Consider the following 25999-nt stretch of genomic DNA (forward strand, 5'->3'; position numbering starts at 1 on the left):
GCACACATTGAGTTCCTCCAGGCATATTATGGTCACCTTCATCTGACAAATAGCGTAGATTTTAAACATAGAAGGGCCAAAACATCCCTAGTGAAAATTAAATTGTAACTAACAAATTAGCCACCAGAGGGTGCTAGAACTGCACAAATGGAAATCAACCGGACATTTTTAACAGATGTGTTGCATTTAAATATCGTCAACATGACGACGACGATATTGTGTCAATTTTAATATCACGATATTGTCCGACACCGGACCAGAACTCGTGTCACAGAACGCTGTCAGGGGTAAGTCAGTGATGAACACACTGGAGGTGGGAGTGAAATAGAGATTCATATAAAAAAAAAAAAAAAATACAAACTATCTCTTTAAGTGCTCCAAGCGAAAAAAAAAGGATACGCAGAAGAAGACGATTTTTTGGCTCTCAGATGAAGACTTATGTTTTACACGCACGGCGCGACCTTGACGGTGGCAGGTAAAAACACGTCCCGGGATTACGCGAACGGTTACGTTTGCAGCTTTGGTCTGTTTACGGTCTTTCGGCGCCGTCGTCCGCATGAACGCGACAGTCACGGTGATCGTTTTATTTCCGTTTGAGGGAGGCCGAATCGCGCGCGTAAACGTAGTCGGCGGCGACGTCAGCAGGGAGGTCAGTGCAAACGTCCGAAAGGAATGTAATGACACGATGGCACTTGGTGCAGATTGGCGGACAAGCAGACGGACGGACAGACAGACAGGGCAGGTTCATGGTCAGCATTCAGTAGTACGGCGTCGGGAGAGGTCACGGAGGTCGCCTCCTGTCCTCTCCGAGTGAAAGTTCGCGGCCTTCTCACCAGCTTGTGATTTCAGAGGCGTCTCGCAAGGAGGGGCAAGACGCTCCCTCGCGCACCAGTTCGGACGGGGAGCGGCAGGGAGGATGCTGGCTGTTGTGAAATTCATCCCGGCTTCGCCCATCGTCGCTGGGTTGCCACCTGAAAGGACGAGAGACGGATGGCGTGGTCGGTGCGTGTCGTCAACGTGGGTATGTAATTAACGTCGAGGTCCAAAAGCTCTTCGGCCATCTGTTAGGACCTTCCCGATACTGCTAGTGCCAGCCTGTGACCTAAATATTTTCCCTGCGTCCATACCAACATGTTTTGATGACCCCCCACAAGCAACAATACCACACTGTGTTACTTTCGTCAAAAAAAACAAAACAAAAATAATTTTGTCATCACACCTTTTTCACCGGACTAAAACTTAAGACGAATCTGGACTAAAACCCTCATTAATAAACAGTAACTGAGACTAAATCAGTATGCATTTTCATCAATTAATTAACTCATTTGCTCCCAATAACGTGTAAATACGTTTTTTTTAGTGTCCCAAAGACGTATTTATACTTTTTTCCCCTTTTTTTTTAAATGCTAGAGCATACAGAAGGCTTTGATGCAGCCTCTCAACTGCAAAGAACGGTTGCAGAAATGGTAGTTATTACACAAACGGCCAGTAGGTGGCAGCAGAGCAAAGGAGATCAACCAGGGCCATGTAGAAAAAAAGCTAAATTACTTAAAATTTTAAATAGATTTGTGAAAACTGATGAAACTTAGCTCTCTTCTAATGCTAATTGCTTCAAAACGGTAACAGATAGAAACATACTTTTTTTTTTTCCTGATGAAAGAAGAGACTTTAATCTTTCTTTTGAAAGGTTCCATGCTTTTATAGCAATAGAACACAATATTCTGCGGGCCTTGCAAAATCAGTCAAAAACATGATTTAAAAAAAATACTTTGAAAGACCTTAATTATAGGTATGGTCAACCTAAGTAAACACACGGGAGAAAATGGAGATAAGAGCATTCGCTTTTTTTCAAGGTGCCATTGGTGTGATGTGATCAGAATGGATGAGGAAGCAGGTGGCGTGGCCTTGCTGTCTATTCTGCTCTGTCATTGGTGGCCTGCATGCCCCCATACGCAAACTACAACTGCCGCTACAATGGGATTAGTGCCTGGGAGCTTGGCACAGATCCGTCATTGCACAAATTGACCGTAGATGTTGCAATAGATTTTACCCAAGGTTGGGTTCATTGTTTTGAATCAGCAAATTGGGCTGGAGATTGGATTTGAAGAAATGAAACTGGTTGCCATTCTGGAGTTTGTGTTTACATTTAGGATACATTAAGTGGTTACAATGCTAAAAATAGATCTAAAGATTGCATCTTTGTTTGCAAGGTTGGCCCGCCCCCTCACATCGTTTACTCCTCCTGAGCTAAAGGGAGCCGGCGAGGGAATAAAGTCCAATCAAAATGATTGAGTGGTTGAAGGACTGACAGGATGCAGATCGTGATTAAAGCGCTTCCCGTCTTCACACTTGGGCACGAGTGGAAGCGGCTGGTAAAGGAGGTCAAATATTCCATCACGGGCCCACCGCGTGACGCACGGTGTCTTCCTCTCTCACGATGAATGTGTGAAGGTTAGTTCAGTTACCGAACTACCGGGTTTTGCTTCAATATGTGATTCCCTTCGCGAGCTGCGTGGTTCCTGAAGAAAATGAGCGTGAAGTTGGACTGTCAGATCTCATGCTGGCCCGCCATGAATATTCATTAGCTCTTCGTGTATCCTAGTATTAGACTAAGATTGTCAATCATAGTTTAATAGTTTAGGAGATTACTGCTTCACTTCATCCTCATTAAGTGTCTCCCTCGTCTTAATTCCTCTCCTTCACTTCCACTGAGTCGATCACTCAAAAAAAAAAAAAGGGGAGTAATATTTGCTTAAAAAAACCTCAGTAAAGTTTTGTCACCCAGAAATTCTAAGTACATTTTAAAAGGAGAGGTTTGAGTACATATTACGAGTTTATTTTTTTTTAAAAAGAAAGAAAGAAAAAAAAGCTATATAAACGTTGAGGAACGAACTCATGACCTTCACCTTGGAATCCAGCCATGCTATCACCTGAGCCATGCCACTCTTGCTGTTTGCCACTATACTGTGTTGCTGGTGTGTCCAAAATGTTGGCAGTTGGAGGATTCCACCTGACAATATGCTCTAGTGTACAGAAGGTGTGGCATGGCTCAGGTGGTAGAGTAGAGTGGCTGTCACCCAAGCCGAAGGTCATAAAATGTATCAAAACTCTCCTTGTAAAAAGTTACTTTGAATTTCTGAGTGAAAAAAAACTTTACTCGTTTTTTTTTCAAGTCAATATTATTATTTTTACAGTGATAGTGTACTTCCACCAATGAGGTTGTTTGCTTGTGTGCAACTCAGACAAGATCGGTATTCTGCCAAGGGTGTTCTCGTTGATTTTCTGAGAATTCACATATACTCGCGAGACTACAGTTTGACCAGTTAATTTCTAATCACGCGTGTGCAACTGATAGGGTTAAGCTAAACTAACACTAAAAGTCCGATAACTGCATCCACGACTATTTGCCGACACTTTGTGTGCATACGTTTCACAACAAATAATCATGCTACAAAAGTGTTTGTAAAAGCGGTATTATTTTTTAGAACTTTTAGTTGAACACGATAACCTTTCAAATTCCGAGTCCAAAGACATTTTTAGTCGCCGGCGACTACATTTGCTCCTCATTGTTCTACTGTGTAGACTTGGCTGCCGCGCTGGACCTTTATTGTGTGTTTTTTTTTCTTGGTTAATAATTAGAGAGCTTGGGCAACATGTGTGTACATCTGATAAAAAAAAAAAAAAGGTCAGGAACTTGGGAAGGCTGCTCTAGCATGGCTCTTGATAAGATGTTTGGTAGCGGGTCAAATAACCACACCAAGAATTTCAGTCACACTTTTAGCACAATGCTACTGTAAGCATTCAGTCGTGTGGATTATAAATGTGGATAACCTCACGTCAAAGGAAGTATATGCTGCTTCATGCCCCAGCTCAAGACAATGCCGTGAAATCTCTCACACTGTCGCTGAGTGCGAACTGAACCTTATGCTGCCTGCGTGTAAATAAACAAAAAATACCACACCAGTATGTAAACAAAAGAATAAAAATACCTGATCACACCTTGACCGAAGTGGAGGGCCGAGAGAGCTGGCTCAACCTGATGAGAGAAAGAAGACAGAAAATAATTTTAGATGCCAGTGGCTGAAGGGTTTGGGAAGGAATCGCTAATGCTAAATGCTATCTTGTTTTGGCAGTTACAGAGCTAAACAACTCAATACACTCACCATTAGCCAAGCTTTTTAGGTCTGCCCCGCCAACCTATTGGTTGGTATAACTCGATCGTGCCGGTCACACATTGTAATATTAGAAATATACCGCAAGAAGTTTGTGTTATCTGACCGGCGAGTGGTGACTGCAGTGAATAGTGGGACTACATTTCCCATGACTCTAATTTTGGTCAACGCCTCGTGCGTGCTACCGACAAGATGCGGATATGGATGACAAGGCAAATGTGATTTTGGAAGTAAATAGGACTCAATTTAACAGTTAAATTCCCTTTTAATGGGTTTATCATATGAATCACTATGACTACTGTGTGATTGACATACACGTGGCAAAAAAAATGGGACGCTGGGACAAGACCTGCGTAATATCGGGACAGAACAATAAGGCTGTCAAAATCCGCCGGGATGCGGGACCGAAGGTTCAAAAAACGGGACTGTCCCGGCCGAAATGTGACGTTTGGTCACAGTACCGGAGAGACAAAAAAAAAAAAGGCTTCTGCCGTTGGCCAGTGTTTGGTTGAGGTATCCTATAGGATTAAGTCTGTTATTTTAAACGAAAAATGGAAATTTGACGGCCGAAATTAGACGTTTGGTCACCATAACCGACAGACAAACAAACCACCCTAGGTTAGCTTAGCACTAGCTCGCCAATATGAAAAATGATGGATTCACAACTTTATCAAAATCAAAACAACACACTGCCTTCTGCCAGGTTTAAGTCAGTTATCTTAAACGAAAAATGAAAATTTGACGGCCGAAATGCGACGTCTGGTCACCGTACCGGAGAGACAAACCAACTTAGGTTAGCTTCGCACTAGCTAGCTAGCTAGCTACGACAGGCAGAAAATGATGGATTCACAACTTTATCAAAAGCAAAACAACACCCTGGCTTCTGCCAGGTTTAAGTCAGTTATTTTAAATGAAAAATTTTAAATTTGACGCCCGAAATGTGACGTCTGGTCACCGTAGCGGACAGAGAAACGACCCTAGGTTAGCTTGGCACTAGCTAGCTAGTACGACAGACACAAAATGATGGATGATGGATTCACAACTTTATCAAAAGCAAAACAACACCTTGGGTTCTGCCGTTGGCCAGTGTATCCTTGAGGTATCCTATAGGATTAAGTCAGTTATTTTAAACGAAAAATTAAAATTTGACGTGGCTGTATTAATCAGCGTGTCGGACGCAGTATTGGAAAAGTGCACTAAATTTATGGTCAAATTGGATTTAGCACTTTTTGGACTATGATGTGTTTTTCAGCAAAAGCAAGCTCCATTCGAATTGATTCAGAATTCAGTAGTTATATACAAATATGATGGTCCAAATACGGTATTTCCTGTAATAAATTCCCTTAGTGTAGGAACAGAACACCACTGAAAACTGGGGACTCCTTGTAATTTAACTGTCTAAGATGCAGACGCCTCATCCTATGATATAAAAAGAACGCCACAGTAGACCACTAAATGACTGTAGATCAAGTGGCGTCGCTGCGCCAATCACAAAGACACATCGCTTCTAATTACAAGCTACAGTAGCATCAAATTAGATTCCGAGATCAGATCAGGACACGTCACTGTACTGCATTCAGTCCTAAAACTGCCGCAGACTTCCTTGTACCCCGAAATGGATGTGCCCAACCAAGTCAGCACCGGCATGGCAGATGAGACCGATCTGCTCACACATCAGAAAGTGCAGCCTAAATGTAGATTGGGCGAATGCGTGTATGCCCGAGCTATTAATGGAATCATTGTAGCCAAAAAAAAGCTAGCAGCCTAGAAAAAAAAAAAAAAGCTGGAAATAGACGCGCTCCAGTGAGTATACTAGTTCGACTCGCGCTGCTCTTATAAATAGCTAAGCATCCGACACCGTACTCAAAGAAGGGGAAACGGTGCTCGGTAACGTCGGTTGGAATTTATACATCGGAGGCTTTATAGCGTGAATGTAATCTATAAATATCAGCGGCGGAACAACCCCCGTCGCACAAAGTCGTAACGCATTGCCGCCTGTTCTTGCTCCCTGAGGAGACGATGTTACGTAATGACTGCTGCTGTTGAAGTTTTGCTTCAAAACAAATCTGTGAAAAGGGAGCGACGACAAGTGCGTATTAGACCGCGTGAGGTATGCAACAGTACGTTTTTGATGAGCATAAATACATGGAGCCGGTGTACAGTTAACTTGTGTGTTGGCGATGCGTACGTCCATCCATTTTCTATAGGCTCGTGCTTGTTGGTAGCCAGCCAATCGCAGGGCACGTATCGACAAACAATAGACAAACAAACATACAGTGATCCTTTCCAAACATAAAAAAAAAAAAATGTTGTATCCTTCCATATTTCTGTTGGATAAAGCAATACTTTCAACTATTTCATCTCAAACGGACTACAGACGAGTACTTATTACTGATAAAACCGCCTTTTTGGAGTCATTGTCGTGCATTTGTTGCCGTTTTCCAGGAACAAAGCCCGCAGAAACCACATCACAGCTTAAATTATGGCAGCCATAGAACCCACGCCGCTCTGAGGCCTCTGTAAAATTATACATTTAACAATGCACAGGGGACGTATGAACAGCTTGGATGGTAGCCTGACAGGAGTATTTCAAAGTACTGTACATAACTCTCTTTCAACAAACCCTTCCCAAACATCTCCCAGTGGTCGTTACACTTCTCAAGCTCTTACAATTGCTAATTTCTTTTTTTCATCTTAAGCGATAGCAAATGTCTCATTTCTCTTCACGAGGTGTTTCAGCGTGGGAACAAAAAGCAAAGGCTGAATAAGACAAAGAGGCTGACCGACTGGAGACATCAGACTGCCATCCTGTCTAAAAATGTCCCTCATCTTGAACAGGAAGGAAGTCATTTCTGACAGCGCAGGCAGCAGGGGAGTATGTCAATGTGATAAAAAAAAGTTGGACAAAATAAGCAGAAAAAAAAACCCCCACAGAGGTCATACATCACACCCTTGTTTTTTTTTTTTTAGCCTTTTATGGCCATGGGCAGCTACCGTGCGTGTGCACTCTGTTCATTGTTGGAGTGTTAGCAAAAAGTGAGCTCAATAACAGGTGGTGAATACCCAAACAGTCACGAAAACTCACCAAACTTTGCACACTCTTCAGGCTCGGCGAAAAATTCGATATTATGGAGTTTTCATAACGTGACTCTATAGCGCCACCTAGCGTAAAAAAATAAAAACCAATCCCAGCACGTTTGACCTAGTTTTTATTATTATTATTTTATTTATATTTTTATATATATTTATATATTATATGTATATATATTATATTTAGATTATTTTTATTATACTATTATGGATTATTATATATATATATTTTTTATTATTTATTCATATTTATTTGATTATTATTTTATTTTTATTAATGATTTATTCATATTCTTCTTGTTATTCTTATTTTATAATTAGTCTTATCGTAGATTATCGAGGATTTATTACCTGAGCAATATATCGATAATCGTGGCATCATCATATTGTAAGATAATCGTTATCGCGAGCCTTGTATCGCACATCGTATCGTGAGGAAGCCGGAGGTTCCCACCCCTAAAATATATGTAACATATCGACATTCTTCATAATGGTTGAGTCCCACTTTACGTCAGATCCAAAATTTCGGAAATTGCCGAGAGCCACTTACTGATTCTGAGCCTTCTCCCGGTCGTCCAGAAAGAAGAGGGCGGTGGCCAGGAAGAACATCCCCCCCAGGACGATGATGAAGGGACAGAGCATGAGGGCGTAGCCCAGACTCAGGAAGCGCCACAGCGCCGACGTCGCGTAGCTCTGACGAAGGCTGTCGGAGATCTGCAAAAGGAGGAGGGATCGGCTTTAGCATATTTGGAATCTTAGATACTTCGGAAAAAACAAAAAGCATTCCTGGGTGAAAATGGCCTTCTCCAACAAGTTCCCACAGAGTTGGATTGTCCAAAATGTCAGGGTAAAATGAAAAAGTAGAATTTAACGGGGAACCCCTGAGTGATAGATTATGTTTGTCCATATAGCGTAATGTCAAGGGAATACATTTTACGCAAAGAATAACACCAAGAGGAGAAACAGGCCTCAGTGTACCTCCATTCACATCTCAACACGGCGACAAATGTGATGGAGGGGGGGGAGTTGCTTAAAATAGACTGGTAATTATTCCGAGGCATGCAAAGTAAGGACAAGAGCTTCTTGTGTGAGAGTGACGGTCTCTGAGGTCGAAAGCTACCCTGGCTGAAGCACACACTGATTTTTTTTTTTACGTTCACATCAGCAAAATGGAGGGAGCTGGTGAATTGCCGACAGGACGCGCGTGTGTGGGGCGTTCATCTTCAGCAGCTGCCTGCGTGTTCAGTGCAGGTTTTGCTCACGTGTGTTTCCTGCTACGATAAATAATTGCCTTTAGCCAATGAAGCTTTGCTAAAAATTAGTGTTGTTCCGATGCCGTTTTTTGGCCACCGATATCGATACCCAGCTTTGCAGTATCGGCCGATACAGTACCGATATCGATACCCAGCTTTGCAGTATCGGCCGATACCGTACCGATATCGATACCCAGCTTTGCAGTATCAGCCGATACTGTACCGTTACCTCAGGTTTTTTTTTTTTTACTCAACATGAAAAAGCTGTCCTGCCATTGGTTCAGAGCATTCAAGGGCCAATAGGATATCTTAGATCGGCATGCAGTGAACATGTCACACATCAGTGAATGTCGTGCACCTGCAAGACGCAAGATGCTGCAACCAAAATCCTATATTAACGTTGGAATTAATGGTATCGGCATGTTACTTGTGAGTACTCACCGATACCGATACCACTGTTTTAATGCAGTATCGGCACCTCCGCCGATACCAGTATCGGTATCAGAACAACACTACTAAAAATACATGCAAATACATATACAGAGGGAGACAAAACGGGAAGCCTGCCAGTTTGCTACTTAGCAGCTCAAGTTTCTTTTAAGGAATGAAAGGTAAAATATGGACCAATCTGTTCTCATTTTTTTTTATGTTTTAAGTGTCCTAAAGACGTATTTATATGTTTTTTGGGGGGGGGTTTTTATGCTAAAGCATACAGAAGGCTTTGATGCAGCCTCTCAACTGCAAAGAACGGTTGCAGAAATGGTAGTTATTACACAAACGACCAGCAGGTGGCAGCAGAGCAAAGGAGACCAACCAGAGCCATGTAGAAAAAAAGCTAAATTACTTCCAATTTTAAATAGATTTGTGAAAACTGATGAAACTTGGCTCTCTTCTAATGCTAATTGCTGCAAAACAGAAACAGAAAGATATTTTCTTTTCCTGATGAAAGAAGAGACTTTAATCTTTCTTTTGATAGGTTCCATGTTTTTATAGCAATTGAACACAATATTCTGTGGGCCTTGCAAAATCCAGTAAAACAGCCGGAAGCGAACGGGATTGCTTCTGTGAAAATGGCGGCGAGTGAATGAGTTAAGGCAGGGGGCACAGTATGGACCTGGGAAAAAAAAACTACACAGAGCAATACTCTGCACATCAAAATCCAAAAAAGCAGCTGAGTCGCAACTTTCTCCCGTGTTACTCAATCCCAGGACGAGCGCCAGGCTGCACGGGTGGCTCCGTCCCGTATCTGCCTGCGCTCAGCGAGCGTCACGATGACTCCGTTGCACTCGCATGCTAAACCTCAGTTTCGGAACTGAGGCACTGGGCAATGACGCACGTGGAGCATTGCGGCTCTTGTCGGTCAGTGGCGTGAAACTCCGGGACTTTTCACTGCTGCGGGCAAATGGAAAACGTTGGGCGCTTTGGGTTAAGAGTGCTGATATGTTTCAATTCCAAATGCAGTTAGGTTAGAGTAAAGATTTTACTGTGCACTTTTTAAAACTCTATCTTGGGAAAGAAGTGGTTAGCGGCAAGTTCAAATGTAACCGCTCACAATAAGGCAGAAAACAACTTTTATTTTCCAGATGTACTTTGTACTTTTTTCATCCATCATCCATCGGTTTTCTCTGGCGTTTGTCCACATTAGTGTTGTGGGTTAGCTGACTTTGGCCAGGATTTTGGTCCCCATGCAGTCAATCTCAGGCCACACGTGAAGTATGGATATTGCAAATGTACCATTTTCTCGTTTTTCACCAACGTAAGACTGCTTTTAGGATAGAAGAACGTAAACCAGTCGTGTCAAACTCGTGTTAGCACAGGGGCCGCAGGGAGGAAAATATATTACTAAGTGGGCCGAATCGGTAAAATAACGGCATATAACTTAAAAACGATTGCCGTCAAATATACGCAGATTTTTGCGATTTTTGGGCCAGCCCTAAATTACGGAGCTCACCTGTAATCTATTGTTTAAAAAAAAATAACACGAATGCAAATGAAACAAGGCCAAATTTAAATAAATCTGATTAGTCGATGAATCGACAGATTAATCATTCTTAACTCATTCACTCGCCGCCATTTTCACAGAAGCAGTCCCGTTTGCTCCCGGCTGTTTTACTGGATTTTGACTGATTTTGCAAGGCCCACAGAATATTGTGTTCTATTGCTATCAAAGCATGGAACCTATCAAAAGAAAGATTAAAGTCTCTTCTTTCATCAGGAAAAAAAAAAAAAGAGTATGTTTCTATCTTTTTCCGTTTTGCAGCAATTAGCATTAGAAGAGAGCTAAGTTTCATCAGTTTTCACAAATCGATTTAAAATTGTAAGTAATTGAGCTTTTTTTCTACATGGCCCTGGTTGATCTCCTTTGCTCTGCTGCCACCTGCTGGCCGTTTGTGTAATAACTACCATTTCTGCAACCGTTCTTTGCAGCTGAGAGGCTGCATCAAAGCCTTCTGTGTGCCTTAACATAAAACAAACAAACAAACAAAAAAGTATAAATACGTCTTTGGGACACTTAGAACATTAAAAAAAACGTATTTATACGTTATTGGGAGTAAATGAGTTAAAAATATTCTATAGTGATAGGACTATTGGTTGTACAAAAGATGCAAATGGGGGTTTTCTTGAGTACCAATCAAGTTATCATTTTTATTTGATTCTATTTTGAGCATTCAAGACACTTTTTTTTTTATTTTGGAGAGCTTGTCAGCAGCGTTCACTTTGTTCGTTTGCTCAGCATTGAAAAAAAAACAAAAAAAAAAGAAGGGAAATCTCCAGAATGTCCTCGACAGCTGTGGCTAAGAGTCAGTCGGATTCAGAAATCAAAGACTTCCTCACCAAAGCCCCAAGTGAGCGTTCCATACAATTACACAATATGCGATGTTCATCTGTCAGGAAGTTTTTTTCCTCTGATAAACAAAACGGACTTTGACATCCTTGATGTCACTGCAGCGTTACGTGTTGACTCATGTTTTCGCGCTTTGTCATGCGAAACAGCTCACCGTTCTCTCATGTGTACCTTTGCTGTGTTGCACAACAACGTTCGTTTTGGTCATCTCTTATTTGGAATGACAAGAACGCTTGTTGACCAAATGAGGTGTTACACGCCACTGAGCGCAAGTTCCATTCTTGTCCCCTGGACGCAGGAGCCCGATGGGTGTGACGGTTAGAATCGCTCCTTGAACTCTGCTCGACTGGACCCATGAAATTTCCTCGGAACTCCCAATGGAACAACGATGTCTCATAGCTGAAACTCACGTGCCTCATTTTGGCACATTCCAGCTCACGACCTGTCGGTAGAGCTGGTTTCATTTTCACCGCGGGAGCGTCTTACCAGGCCTATTAGGTAGGGACTTCCCGCGTCGCCCAGTAGGTGAGAGGTGAAGCTCTGGAACGCCACCGCCGTCGCTCGTCGCGTGGGAATCACGACAAACTGCACAGGGGCGTGACAAAAAAAAAGAGCAAACGGAAGAAGTTTGTCAGGTGACGATGATTTGTCAGGTTTCGATTGCAATACTATCAGTCAGGAATAAACTGACTAATTGACACGCCGATGACGTGTGAGTTCAAAGTCGACACGCCCGCACCGTACGCGTGCGTTGATATCACTCGCTATCTTGACTCACTTCAAATAAAATTCAAACAAGTTGATGGTGTGAGTCATTGTTTATATGTACACATAGTCACAATCTGTGTTTTTGTTGTTTGTTTTGCTTCATGTCTTGTCCTGCTCGTTTTTGGTTCCACCTGTCGTTCCCGTGTGTCTACCAATCGGCTCCCTCAGGTGTTTCTCGTTGTCTTGTCAACTCGCTTGTATTTAAAGCTGCATTCGAGGATGGTCGGAAATATCCGAGTTGAAACTTCCCAGTTCCGACCTCAAAGCGTTCGAGGTGAAAGTCGACAACCAAAATGGCGGAGAGTGATAAATTGTTCTTTATTTTGGTCCTCAAAACGCAATTTGACCTCCAGAGCGGCAATACTGTCACGTACGTTGCCTTACGTGGAGTTATGTCGAATATTTCTGAATGAAGAACGCCATCTAGTTTGATACTCGAGTAAATTGTGTTTTGACATTCAGAGTGACGTCACATTGTAGTCCGCCGGTAAAATCTGGGTCCTTTTTTTTTTCTTTTTTTTTTTCTCCCGACTTCGCAAGTGGAATTTCCGAGTGTGTTCCCGTACACACTTCCTGGTTTGAACTCGGAAAAGTCCGTCTTCCGACCCTCCTCGAATGCAGCGTCACTTCCCTGGTTTCTTTTTGCGTATGTTGATTCATTCGTGTTTCCACTGAGTTCTGGTTTGTTTCCTCTTGTAGTTATTTTATGCCAAGTTTTGGTTTATTCCTTTCAATCTCTTTTTTGGGGGGGGGACTTTGTCAATTCAGTTTTCGATTCCTTCCGGTATGTTCTTTGCATTTTTTTTTAAAATGATTGTTTGTGTCCCAACTGTGTAAAATCCTAACTCACACATGTACAGAAGGGTTTTTACAAGGGTTTTAAGAAGGGTTAGACCATATTTCCCCACTCATTTTCAACGGGACAGACACTGAGCTTTTTTCTAAGTATCACTTTCCACGCCCACTTCCATACATATAACTTATCATCAATACCAGGTGTCTGATACTGCTTTGGTGGCACAGTTGGTAAAGTACATTGTCCAGTAACCAAGAGGTTAGAATTTCATCATTTATCTCTCCATTTACTTCATAAGCATTCAAAATGCATTAAAATCTTAGCATTCCGCTATTAGCATTCAGCATTCCCACGCAATTTCCCCAGAAATTGCACTTCGTCTCGTTCCAATTGAAATCATTTTTGAATGGAGATTTCTGGTTATCTGTTATGTGATGTGATCTATTCCAATCTGCTGTTTTCATGCTCCGCTCAGCTAATCAGATCAGTCGTGGGACAAACGGAGATCGCTGCGAATGTCACGTGACTTATCAATTTAGCACAATAGCTACGATGGTTTTCACACTTTTATTAAAGCAACATCTTGATAAAAACAAGTTATAGGTAAATTTTTAAGTGCGTAAACGACAACCTCACGACATATTACGCCAAAACAGACCAGATGCAGCTTGGCTATTTCGGTTGATCAGCATGACGCTCGATCAGATTGCTGAATCTGAATAAAATTTGCATATTCTTTTCTTTGAAATCTAAAACTACAGTGCTACAGAATGGATTTTGTTTCTCTAAAAAATTAAAGACACACTGTAGCGTCATCTTAAAAAAAGAAACGTCGCAAAAACGACCATCGAAAAGAGAGAAGCCTAACGGAACCATTCCTTGCTAAGTGGCTATAAACATTTTGGGGAACTCTTCACTCAGGCGGGACGAAAGTCGAGTTCGAATGAGGATGAAAGGCCAAGTGCGCTGAAGAACACATTGGAAAAGAACCCGACATCTCATCAGCCTTCACAACTCAAAATACAACATAAGTATTTGTAATTAAATTGGTAAAATAACAAAATTCCCGGAGACGGCAAAGGATAAGTACAGTATTGGGTTTTCGAGCACTCACCATTAAAATGTCGGCCGTTATGGCCCAGTTGAGGAAGAGCAGCGTCTCTCCTATGAAGATGCAGACCTAAATAAAGAGGACGACATTTCGCATTATATAGCAATAGCGATTAAGAGCGACCAGTTTCCACCGTGTGGTTTCCGAGACACGAAGCCACAAGAAGACTTGAACATCATCATCATCCATCATCATCATCATCTGTGTGTGTGGGCATTCGCTGCTGAATACAACTGCTCGGGTTTTGCTGCGGTTGAAAAACATGTCATTAGGATTTGGCTCAATTGTACGCAAACACGCAGGTCTTCAGTTTGATTCCGATGAGACAAGCCGAAAAACTGCATGGATGATAAAGATTATATGCCTTGCCTTTATATATATCCATAGTTTGGCTCCAGTTGCGAGATGCTAGCCCTAACTTTATGTTCTCTTGGGTGGAGCTGTAAACTTTGAATAGCTTGTTGTGGTTGCATGTACGGTACATGAAAGGCGCGGCAGCAGCTGCAATTTCGATTTGGCTATTTTCTTGAAAACAAACCCATTGGGATTTGTATGCAACAGATCTATATGGGCCGCTTTTGTGTGGCACATTTAAACCGTGCCCGTTGACGTGCGCTTCCTGCCATGGAAATACCCCAGCGGACCTCGTGCGCCGGACCTCTGGCGGTTACGGCACAGGCAGCCCGACATTGCGGATGAAGACGCTGCAGCCCAGACGCGATGATCGACACGTCGCCTCTCAAGAGTGAGGAAGAAAAGGACTTTCGTGCCATTAGTTATTTATGCGCTGATGATACAACAGCTGCGAGGGGGTCAATCTGCCTCGACAAAGCAAAGCTGACCTACTCCATAATATGACACATCTGTCAGCAACCGCTCCGCGAAACCTGAGCTGATATATATATATATATATATATATATATATATATATATATATATATATATATATATATATATATATATATATATATATATATATATATATATATATATATATATATATATATATACATATATACATATATATATATATATATATATATATATATATATATATATATATATATATATATATATAAAATGTAAAATTTTTAAAAAGTCAGAAAACAAAACAGTTAAAGAAAAATCTCCAAAACAATAAGAAATCCCCAAATTTTCCTTAAAATATCCACAAATTTGCCAAAAAATGTCAGAAAAATTCCTTACAAAAAAGCAGAAAAAAAAATGTCCAAAACAGAAGAAGAGAGACAGAAAATAACCATGATATGTCCATAAAATTGCCAAAAAAATGGCATAAATTGGACAGAAATGTAGACAAATCTAAAAATGTATGAAAATTTACCAACGAAAGGTAGAAGAAAATGAATGTCAAAGTATTGGTTGCTGCATAATTTTGTGTTATGGTCCAGCTCTAATTAGCTATTGGGCTCTCAGTACATTAGGCTAGCACACTGTTCCCTTCATAACAATCTTTAAATGTTTTGCAGCTCCAGACATTTTTTTTTTTTTTTTTAAATTTGGCCTTAAATGGCTGTTTTGACAGGAAAGGTTGCTGACCCCCAGCCTTGGCAAAATCAAAATCTATAAATTCATACTTTAAGTACAAGATATTGTTTGTCGAATTTTGTGAACCGCCAGCAGCCCCTTAACATGGCTGCCAATTTGTAATTTCATTCCTTTGTGTGAGTTATAATGACGGCTATATGGAGCAGAATGGTGTTTTTCCTCTTATTCTGTTGTCACGCCAGGAAACAGCAGTTGCTGAGGTAAGCCAAGGTCATATATTATAAGGAATTAGCGTATGGAAGACGCATGCGCTTTTTTTGTGCAAAATATCATCCATCTTTTCCCACTTTCCAGCATTATTAGCGGCCAAACTGTTGAAAGTAATTTCCTGTTCCTGTGGGCCTGATAAGAGTGAGAAGTAAGCGAGTCTAGCCAGCCAGTGTTCATTGTTTCGTGGCCGTAAGTGTTAAGCTGCACCCTTCCGAGTTTACAGAGCAATAAGACACACACATTTTGTCAACCTTTGACCTCTACACATGTAATTTTGGGTCAGCTATGGTATCTGAGCTTCTGGTATCGGCAGGTTTATCACTATGAGGAGCGCCACCCACTTAGCATCAGAGGTGGCAAATCCAAGTCCAGAAAGTAAAAACCCTGCCACAATTTGGCTTTAGCCTCCGATGCTAGCTCGCTATACTCCTGAGTAGGTAAACAAGCACCATGGGAGCTGGCTAGATAGGAAGCTAGCTATCTAGCACCTGAACGTAAAAACCCTGCCGCAATTTGGCTTTAGCCCCTGATGCTAGCTCGCTATAGCTCCCGAGCAGGTAAACAAGCACCATGGAAGCTAGCTAGCTAGCACCTAAAACTAAAAACCCTGCCTCAATTTGGCTTTAGCCCCTGATGCTAGCTAGCTATAGCTCTCGAGTAGGTAAATGAGCACCATGGGAGCTAGTTAGCTAGCACCTGAAAGTAAAAACCCTGCCGCAATTTGGCTTTAGCCTCTGATGCTAGCTAGTTATAGCTCTCGAGTAGGTAAACGAGCACCATGGGAGCTAGCTAGCTAGCTAGCACCTGAAAGTAAAAACCCTGCCGCAATTTGGCTTTAGCCCCTGATGCTAGCTAGCTATAGCTTTCGAGTAGGTAAACGAATACCATGGGAGCTAGCAACTAGCAGCTGAGAGTAAAAACCCAGCCGCAATTTGGCTTTAGCCCCTGATGCTAGCTAGCTATAGCTTTCGAGTAGGTAAACGAATACCATGGGAGCTAGCAACTAGCAGCTGAAAGTAAAAACCCTGCCACAATTTGGCTTTAGCCCCTGATGCTAGCTAGCTAGCTAGCTGGGTCCCTAGCAGGTAAACAAGCTAGGGAGTTAGCTAGCTAGCACCTGGGGATAAAACCAAACTGTGGCAGGGTTTTTACTTTCTGGATCGGGATTTGCCACCTCTGCTTAGCATGAGCCGCACCCTGATAAGCCTTCTGTTGTTACAGTGGTTAAAACTATTCCGCTTTGAATTGTCAACTCTTAAAGCTAATCCCTAACTAAATACAAATTCTCTTTTCTTGAGGTAAAGGGTTGAAATACAAGCAAACATTTTCACGTGCGACTCTTACATAAGCTCCTATGATGTTCTTCTTTGCCACGACAAAAATAAGGCAGATGAAGATGGCCGAGCCCAGCATGCTGACGGCGCACACGAGGGGGTCGGCCCGCTCCGTCTTCTTCCGACACAGACGCGTGGTGGCGGCCCCGATGAGCACGCCCAGCAGGCCCGTGATGCACGTGATCGCCCCGAACACAAGACTACGAGAACAAAAAGAGGCAGGGGAGATGAACAAAAATATTCGGATTCCGGTATAAAGTTTGAATCGAACATTTCATCATTTGTTTTTCACCTCTCTGTGCTGCTGCAGATCTCTTTATTGTCGCACGGCTCTGCAGTGGCAGTCGCGGTCTTCTGGACCACCTGAGCCCTGGCAAGGTAGATGGGAATCCACATCCCGAATGCACCCGTCGCGAAGGACACGGCAGCGGACGCCAGGGATGAGAACACGTAGCTCCGACTGGACATGGACCAAAAAAAAAAGAAACAAACACGCAATACTAGCTTAGGGCAGGGGTCAGCAACTTTTCCTGTCAAAAGAACCATTTTAGGCCAAATAAATAACAAAAAATCTGTCTGGAGCCGCCAAATATGAAATTTTTTTTATGGAGGAAACAGTGTAATGTACTGCGGGGGCCCAAGAGATAATAAGAGCTGCAGCATAACACAAAATTATGCAGCATGTAACACTTTTGACATTCATTTTCTTCTATCTTTCGTACTTCGCTTTTGATTTTTTTGCGTGTAATTTTTCATACTTCGTTTTTCATGCATTTTTTTTGTTCTGCCTCTCTGTCAAATTCATTTTTGGTAATTTTATGGACATATTATGGTCATTTTCGGACATTTAATGGCTATTTTTGGACATTTTTCCTGCCTTTTTTTTTGCTGGCATTTGAAATTTTGGGCAATTTTGTGGATATTTTATCGGAATTTTGGGGATTTGTTCTTTTGCTTTTGGACATTTTCTAATTACTTTTTGAATGTTTTCTTTTCTGTCTTACTCCTTTCTTTTTTCCTTCTTTTTTTTAATTAATACATTTTCTGACTTTTTTTTTGTAATTCCAACATTTTATGGTAATTTTCTGTCTTTTGTTTTTGGTCATTTTAGGTTACTTTTTGAACATTTTATTTATATTCAATTCACTGATATTTTTGGCAATTTCATGGACATTTTATGATAATTTCCTGTGTTTCCTCTTTCTTTTTGAGCATTTTATGGTCCGTTTTTTTTTGGGGACATTTTTACGTAGGTAATTAAAAAAATGTTTTCATCTTTTTCTGACAAGTAAAAAAAAAATTTTTTTTTAAATATTTAATTTTTCATTTTATCTAAACTATTAATCCATTTGAATAATATTGTATCTAAAAAACACACAAATAAATAATATGTAAAAAATAAATAAAAAATAATTTCGATTTGATTTAATAGGGTACAGCTCAGTTCAAGAGGGTATAATGCAGTGAGTTTTTTGTTCACTTTACATACATTTGAATGAACTTGTCCGTACAGTAAATGTGCCGTTACCTTCTATGATATATCTCTCTCATAAAAGTCTATTTGATACTTATCTCGATATATTGGTTGTCTCAATTAAAAATGTTTCTGTTTATACTAGATTGTTGTCATGCAAACAAACTCAGCTCCTATGCAAAGTGCTAATAAAATGAAATGCAGCTTGACTTGACAGCTTTATGTTGGAGACAAAAATAACACGCCATTAAAAAACAGCTTTCCGAGTCACTGAATGTCGAAGATTGTGTTAGACAACACTCACAACTGTTGCTCCGATGAAGAATACGGCGCCTCACCTCCAATATACTTCGCAATAAGCCCCGTCGTGAGGTGAACTTTATATCATTGGGAAGCTATTTTAAGAAAAGTGGCCACCAAAGGTCACACAATGACAAAAGTGCACACATTGAAGGCTGCCTTCACTCACAGTCGAGCAGTGTTACTGAGTGGCGGCGAGTGATTGACAAAGACTCACTGTGTCCTCTGTTGACATTTCCACGACTCTTCTGTTAGGTTTGAATGTATATTTTCATCCAAGAAATCCGCCTATCTGGGCCACCATTTGGATGCTACCGCGGATGTAAATCTCACGCGGGCGTCTTACTTTTTAGCGAGCGCCTTCATGTCGCAGAACCACGACGTGCGGGTCTTGATGCGTCCTCCCATCTGGTCGGCACTTCCTCTCTTCGGTTCCGGCACGAAGAGCAGGATCAGGGTGGCCGCGGTCATCCCCAAAACCGGAGACACCTATTGGGACAGTTGTTTGAGGCCTTGCATGACAACTGGAACGCATCACACTGAAGTGGGGGGGTGGTGGTGTTTGGATGAGTACACTTGAGTTGCAAGACAAGGAATGGTGTGTTGAAAAAAGCTGAATGGAAGACCGATACGCTTGACATGCTAACTTTTGATACACATGCTGCTTTCTGCTTGTGTGCGGGGAATTCTATAGGAAGGCTTTGCGAGCTCTATACCAAGATGAAATGTGTAGAAATATATTTAAAGCAACAATATATTCATACTGCTGTGTTCTTCTTACAAAAAAAAATACTTTTAAGTGCATGTGTAGTATAAATTTTACTTTATTTTGCAATTACTTTTACTGACTAACTGTATTTGCCTTACTATTTTATTAACAGTTAGCGGCTGTATTTGTGTATAGGGTAGACTACACTGATTTTTATTTATTTATTTATATTTTAATTAAATTTATTTATTTTTTTATTTTTGAGAATATACAATTTTTTTTTAATTAGATCCATGTACTGTATATTTTCATTTTCAGTTAGTTTTGATTTCGTTTTAGATGGTTTTGTAAACGTAAAATATTTTCAGTTTCAGTTAGTTTTCGTTTTTTGAGAAAGCATTTTCATTTTTATTTTATTTCGTTAAGTAATTTTTTTTAGAATTTTAGTTTTTTTTTGTTAGTTTTAGTTAACTAAAATAACCTTGCACTTATATTAATCTATTATAAGCGTCTATAAGGTAGATAAAAAAAAACGTTTAAAACGGACCTAAAAATGTAAATAATAATAATAATAAATAAAAAACCACACACAAAAAAAAATAAAAATAAGTAACCATAAAATGTCAGAAAAAGTAGAGGAAAATTGAAAATTTACTGAATAAGGTCCATGAAATAGCCAAAAATGTCAGATAAATGGGTTGGCCAGAAAATAGAAAGTTACAAGTGTGACCACAAAATGTCCCATAAAAGAAGAAAGGCACAAAGTTACCATAAAAATTATTTGGAATTGCCAAAAAAAAAAAAAAAAAAAAAAAAAAAAAAAAAAAAAAAGGTCAGTAAATTGATTTTTAAAAAGCAGATAAAAAAATAAATAAATCCAAAATCATAAGAAAAAATCCCTTCAATTACCATAGAATGTAGAATTGCAAAAAAGTCCGAAAATTGATAGCAAAAAGTCCGAGAAAAAAAAAAAAGTCAAAAATAGCCATAAAATGTCCAAATAAATTGACATAAATAAATGGATAAATTGAGGCAGAAAATTTCCATATATCAATAAAACTGCCAAAAATATCAGAAATTTGACAGAAAGGCAGACAAGTATGAACAATTACAAACAAAGCAAAACAAATCATCCAAAAAGCGGCAAATGAAAGGAAGTATAAAATGATTCTTAAAGTATCGGATGTTGCATATTTTTCTATGTTGCGGCTCTAATTAGCGTTTGGGCCCTCAGTACATTCTATTAAGACTAACACATTGTTTCATTCCATCACAATGTTTAAATGTTTTTTTTTGTTTTTTTTTTAATGTTTATTTGGCCTAAAATGTCTCTTTTGACATTAAAAGTTGCTGACGATTGATCCATTTTAATGAAGCATGTGTGATTATGCGGCTCGACTGATACAAAAACAAAACTATCATCTTCCAGAGCAAATTTTCTTCATATCGCATAAGTAGCTTATGAAACCGCTTTATCGGCACGAATAGCGCGGCATACCAAATGAGCGCTCCGGGGCTCATGTGCGAGTATTATGTGTCGCCAAGTCGGATGTGGGTAACGCGGTTTATATTTTGCAGGTAGCTGCAGTCCCGAAGGTGTGAGGATTACACACATTAATCATTTTCTTCTTTTTAACTTGTCAGGTATATATATATATTTATATTTATTTCTATTTGTATTATATTCTTTTTTTTTTTAATTATTTATTTATTTATTTATTTATTTATTTATTTATTTTATTTTATTTTTTATTTTTTTATTATTTGTATTATATTAGTATTATATTTGTATTATTTGTATATATATATGTATTTTGCTAATTTGTGGACACCTTGTAATAATACCTTTACTTTGTTTTCACAAATACCCATCGTTATTATTCAGTCCACCAAAACCGTGACTTTTAAGACTCCCACAGGGCCCATTAGGTACTTCCTGTACCAACTTGAGCAACCCCCCCCCCATTTCATTGGCTCCCCCTTTTTTTGCCGAAAACATTTCAGCCAAACGAGGAAGGTCGCAGGAACACGGTGGGCGAAAACAAGCGGAAGCTCAGTCGAGTCATTTTTTACTGACAGCAGGATACCGCTGGTGAAAAACACGATTCATGCCTCCATATTTGTTTTCCTCCCGCATGCCGTGCCACTGACTAATTGGCTTTTTGGATTGTTCTGCGAGAATGTCACCGTGGCCACGGTGGAACAAACTGCCCTGCTCATTGTTACGTTTTGAATGTTCCACCAAGACCTGGAGGAATTGACTTCCTGTTTCCCCCGAACCGGGCGAAGTACCTGTCATGTCCAGGAATCCAAAGAAATCCTCTGTGACCCGCTGAAGGAATGTTTTTTTTCTCAACTTTAAACGTCAGTTGCTTCATTAGAGGAGTCACGGCCTTTACATTGTTTGAGATTTTTAAAAGATGTGCCTGGAATGTCAGACACACCCGCGCAATCCTGTTCGGCATTTCGCTAGTTTGCGTCCATTATGACCGCTTTGCAAATCTCGTATGATTTGTTTTGTCGCACATTCACTGTATGAAGACAAATGTTTACACTTGGGCTCATCCACATCTCAATCATTTCCAGTAATATTCCAAAAGAGCAGATAAAATGTATGTCTTTGAGTACTGGAGTATGGTCTGTTTGTATTTTAGAAGTTGTTTGAATTACAATAACATCTATGCTCATTTTTGTTAGCCCCTCTATTGTGTTTCCAATTATAGTAGCGTTAAGCTAGTAAAGTAGCCTCTACGCTAATTCCCGTTAACCTTTCTATTGTGTTTCAAATTATTTTAGCGGTAAACTAGTGGATTTTAAAGTAGCATGTACGCTAATTCCCTTTAGCCTTTCTATTGCGTTTCAAATTATCTTAGCGTTAAGCTAGTGGATTTTGATTACATTAGCATGCACGCTAATTCCCATTAGTCCTTTTATTGTGTTTCTAATTATTTTAGCGGTAAACTAGTGGATTTTAAAGTAGCATGTACGCTAATTCCCGTTAGCCTTTCTATTGTGTTTCAAATTATTTTAGCGTTAAGTTAGTGGATTTTAATTACAGTAGCATGCACGCTAATTCCCATTCGTCCTTTTATTGTGTTTCAAATTATTTTAGCGGTAAGCTAGTGGATTTTAAGGTAGCATGTACGCTAATTCCCATTAGTCCTTTTATTGTGTTTCAAATTATTTTAGCGTTAAACCAGTGGATTTTAAAGCAGCATGTACGCTAATTCCCGTTAGCCTTTCTATTGCGTTTCAAATGATCTTAGCGTTAAGCTAGTGGATTTTAATTACATTAGCATGCAAGCTAATTCCCGTGAGTCCTTTTATTGTGTTTCAAATTATTTTGGCGGTAAACTAGTGGATTTTAAAGCAGCATGTACGCTAATTCCCGTTAGCCTTTCTATTGCGTTTCAAATTATCTGAGCGTTAAGCCAGTGGATTTTAATAACATTAGCATGCACGCTAATTCCCGTTAGTCCTTTTATTGTGTTTCAAATTATTTTAGCAGTAAACTAGTGGATTTTAAAGTAGCATGTACGCTAATTCCTGTTAGCCTTTCTATTGCGTTTCAAATGATCTTAGCGTTAAGCTAGTGGATTTTAATTACATTAGCGTGCATGCTAATTCCCGTTAGTCCTTTTATTGTTATCCCTTTTTTTTTTTTTTTGACACATTTACATACATGCTATTTTAAATGACAGCATGTAACCAATGTTGCTTTCAAAAATAGTCATTTTTGCAAACTTTTCTGAAGGGTGCTGGCGGCTGTGTCAATGTGTGCATGATTTGTTTAGCCTTTAGTTGTATTTGCGCTGTCACTTCCATCCTTGTGTGCCCCCCCCTCTATGTTTCTGACCCCTCTGAACCCGGATCCATGACGGACCCGACCACAGCCCCGCAGGAGGGGCTCTAAATCTGTCCTTGTGTGGGTTTTGTTTGTGTGTAAAATGTCGCGTTTGATGCCCTTACCCTCAGTGCCCAGTGCCAGTCTCCTCCAGCCAGCTTGGCGCTTGTGCCCAGGATGTAACCCAATCCGCTGCAGGAAAACAACACAACTGCCGATTAGCTACACACTACTGACACGTGGATGTCATTTATATATATAAAGTGTATGACTCATCGTCCTGAGTTTGCTCTCTGTTTGTTTTCCACCCTTCCAATTTGTCGCTAAACACATCCTGTTTGCAGCCTGATTAAAGAGTTGACCGCGCACTTGTTTTGATAAATTGTACATGAATATAGCAGTTGCATTTGCTAATTGGTCTAGTTGTGAAAACGGTGTTTGGCTTTGGGCCTTTGAATTTGACGGGCACAGGGTGTGTTAGTAGTACAGTTTGTTTCAGGAAAACATAACAAGTAGCTGTGATAAGGTATTGTGATGAATAAGACTCAGCATTTAATGGAAGGGGGGAAAAAAAACAACCTTGAAATTAACTGGGAACAAAAGAGCAATCTTATCAGAGTGCAGACAGAGTATGTTCGGAATGTACAAAACTGACAATAAAGCATAAATATGCATATTAGCAGCCAAGGCTCGAAATAAGCTTTTTATTTATTTTTTATTTTGTGTATCTCATCAAAGCACATTGAATAGCAAAACCGAGAAACAAGAGGATATGTCCCAAAAAAATTTCACACGTCTTGACTACTGCGAATAGTCAGGTTGAGGCTTGAGTCGCTACTTACGTCGCACAAGCTAACGTGTACAAGTCGAGCTTTCGCTAACGTCACACGCAGCGTGGTGAAATAAAAAAAATGTAGGAAATTATCATGGCGGTCTGTGAGCAAAGGACAAAGTGTGGCGAATAGGTAGTGAGGACGTTTTGTTTACAGCTTGCTGAACTGTCAGCCAAGATAGCATTTAGCAGCTAAAATGATGACATGTTGTTCACCACCAAACTGTCTAGTGATCAAACTTTTTTTTTTTTTTTTTCTGTTGGAGCACCTCCAGTTTGTCAGCTCAACGCCACAATGGTCGGTCTGAACACGATGTCATTGCCTTACATAAGCTACCAAGCTATGCTAGCATGTTAGCGAACCTAAGATTGACACTGCTAGCTTGTTTAACACTGGAATAAAATTAAAGTTGCTCCTCAAATGAATTAAATGATTTGCAAAACTGCTTGACAAAGGGGAAAAATATATTTAGAGCCTTAGTTAGGCTGAGTTAAGCTAAATATAAAAGGGCTCCACTTAAAAATAACAGAAATCAAACTTTAAAAAGAAATTTCTTTGCCGTGACTTCTGTTTAACTCTTGAGGTTGCATACTTGAGACGCTCACAACAACGTCAGTATTGACTGGAAGGGATTTGTGACTGCACTTGACTAAGGCCAAATCTTTCACCTTCTATTGTGTGTGTTGCCGGGCAATTTAGTCAGACCCAGCCATTTTGGCAAGTCATAACACACTTCTCAGAGGTCACTTTGGTCTTTCCTTTTCTATTTACAGCCCAAAAACATCGCAAACAACCACATAATGAAGCTCTCACAGCCTGTTTTACCATTAGAGGATCGCGTAACGATTCAATTCGTATTGTTTTGACATATCATATTTGTGTAATTTCAATGAGATGTTATAGCATGCGTTTCTCTTTCTATTAGCATCTTCATACAACTGCCGGATTCTTCATGCATGAGGTCTGCATGCTGCTACGCAATGTTCTCTTCATAATGTTCAACCTCAAAGGAGTTTTCCTGCGCTCCATCCACCGGTCCATTCATCTTTTATCGCTCCGCTTTGTTTACTCTCTCCCCGTGGTCCTTTTTTTCTTATTGAAGAAAGTGAAAAGGGCTGCAGATTTGCTCTTAAAATGCTTCCAATTCCCACACAGCCCTGAACACATATTTAAAGTTCCGTGTAGGCGAGTTCGGTGCCGCTGTATGACGGTAAAAATACTACCGTAAGACCGAAATCTGACCATAAAGTCCGAATTGTTCAGATGTGACACCGCGAGAGCATGAGCGCAAAAACCTTCTGGGCCTGGTTGTTCAAAACTTGGTTATAGCTTTAACCATTGGTTAAGTAGATTTAGCCGACCGTTAACTTTAACGGCACTGTTATCTTGTTGTTCAAAACTCTGTTAGCTTTAACCGGCTGTTACCTTTTAACACACCTAAGGACCGCCGCTAACTTTTTAACAGTGTGGTTAACTCTGTTTCGTGGCTAATGCTGCCTTCATGATGCCCACTGAGCGCAAGAAAAAGAGTCGATTGAGGGCTTGACTTTGACGTTGGTGATTATTCTGATGAAGAATTAAGAACACGTTACTTCTTAGTAGTAATAAAATTCCAAATCTCATGCTGAGTCAAAAGAGAAAGAATAAAAATGTGTTTTTTTTAAGACAAAATCTAAAAATGGACAGAGAAAACA

At 40.2% G+C, this 25999-nt stretch overlaps 1 protein-coding gene across 1 annotated transcript in view; it reads right to left on the bottom strand.

The window, feature by feature from the left end:
* Positions 1-236: 236 nt before the first annotated feature.
* Positions 237-25999, bottom strand: part of spns2 (SPNS lysolipid transporter 2, sphingosine-1-phosphate) — a 69493-nt gene continuing 43730 nt past the window's right edge. Inside the window, exons 5-13 of the mRNA XM_077505354.1 lie at positions 23598-23664; positions 19266-19408; positions 17438-17605; positions 17156-17345; positions 14039-14104; positions 11847-11945; positions 7813-7976; positions 3990-4036; positions 237-971 (exon numbers count right to left, since the gene is read on the bottom strand). Of these exons, the coding sequence (XP_077361480.1) occupies positions 3994-4036; positions 7813-7976; positions 11847-11945; positions 14039-14104; positions 17156-17345; positions 17438-17605; positions 19266-19408; positions 23598-23664 (940 nt within the window). The 3' untranslated portion in view covers positions 237-971; positions 3990-3993. The remainder of the gene's footprint in view (positions 972-3989; positions 4037-7812; positions 7977-11846; positions 11946-14038; positions 14105-17155; positions 17346-17437; positions 17606-19265; positions 19409-23597; positions 23665-25999) is intronic.

Source organism: Festucalex cinctus, chromosome 18 (assembly GCF_051991245.1).
Source record: "Festucalex cinctus isolate MCC-2025b chromosome 18, RoL_Fcin_1.0, whole genome shotgun sequence".
NCBI lineage: Eukaryota > Metazoa > Chordata > Actinopteri > Syngnathiformes > Syngnathidae > Festucalex > Festucalex cinctus.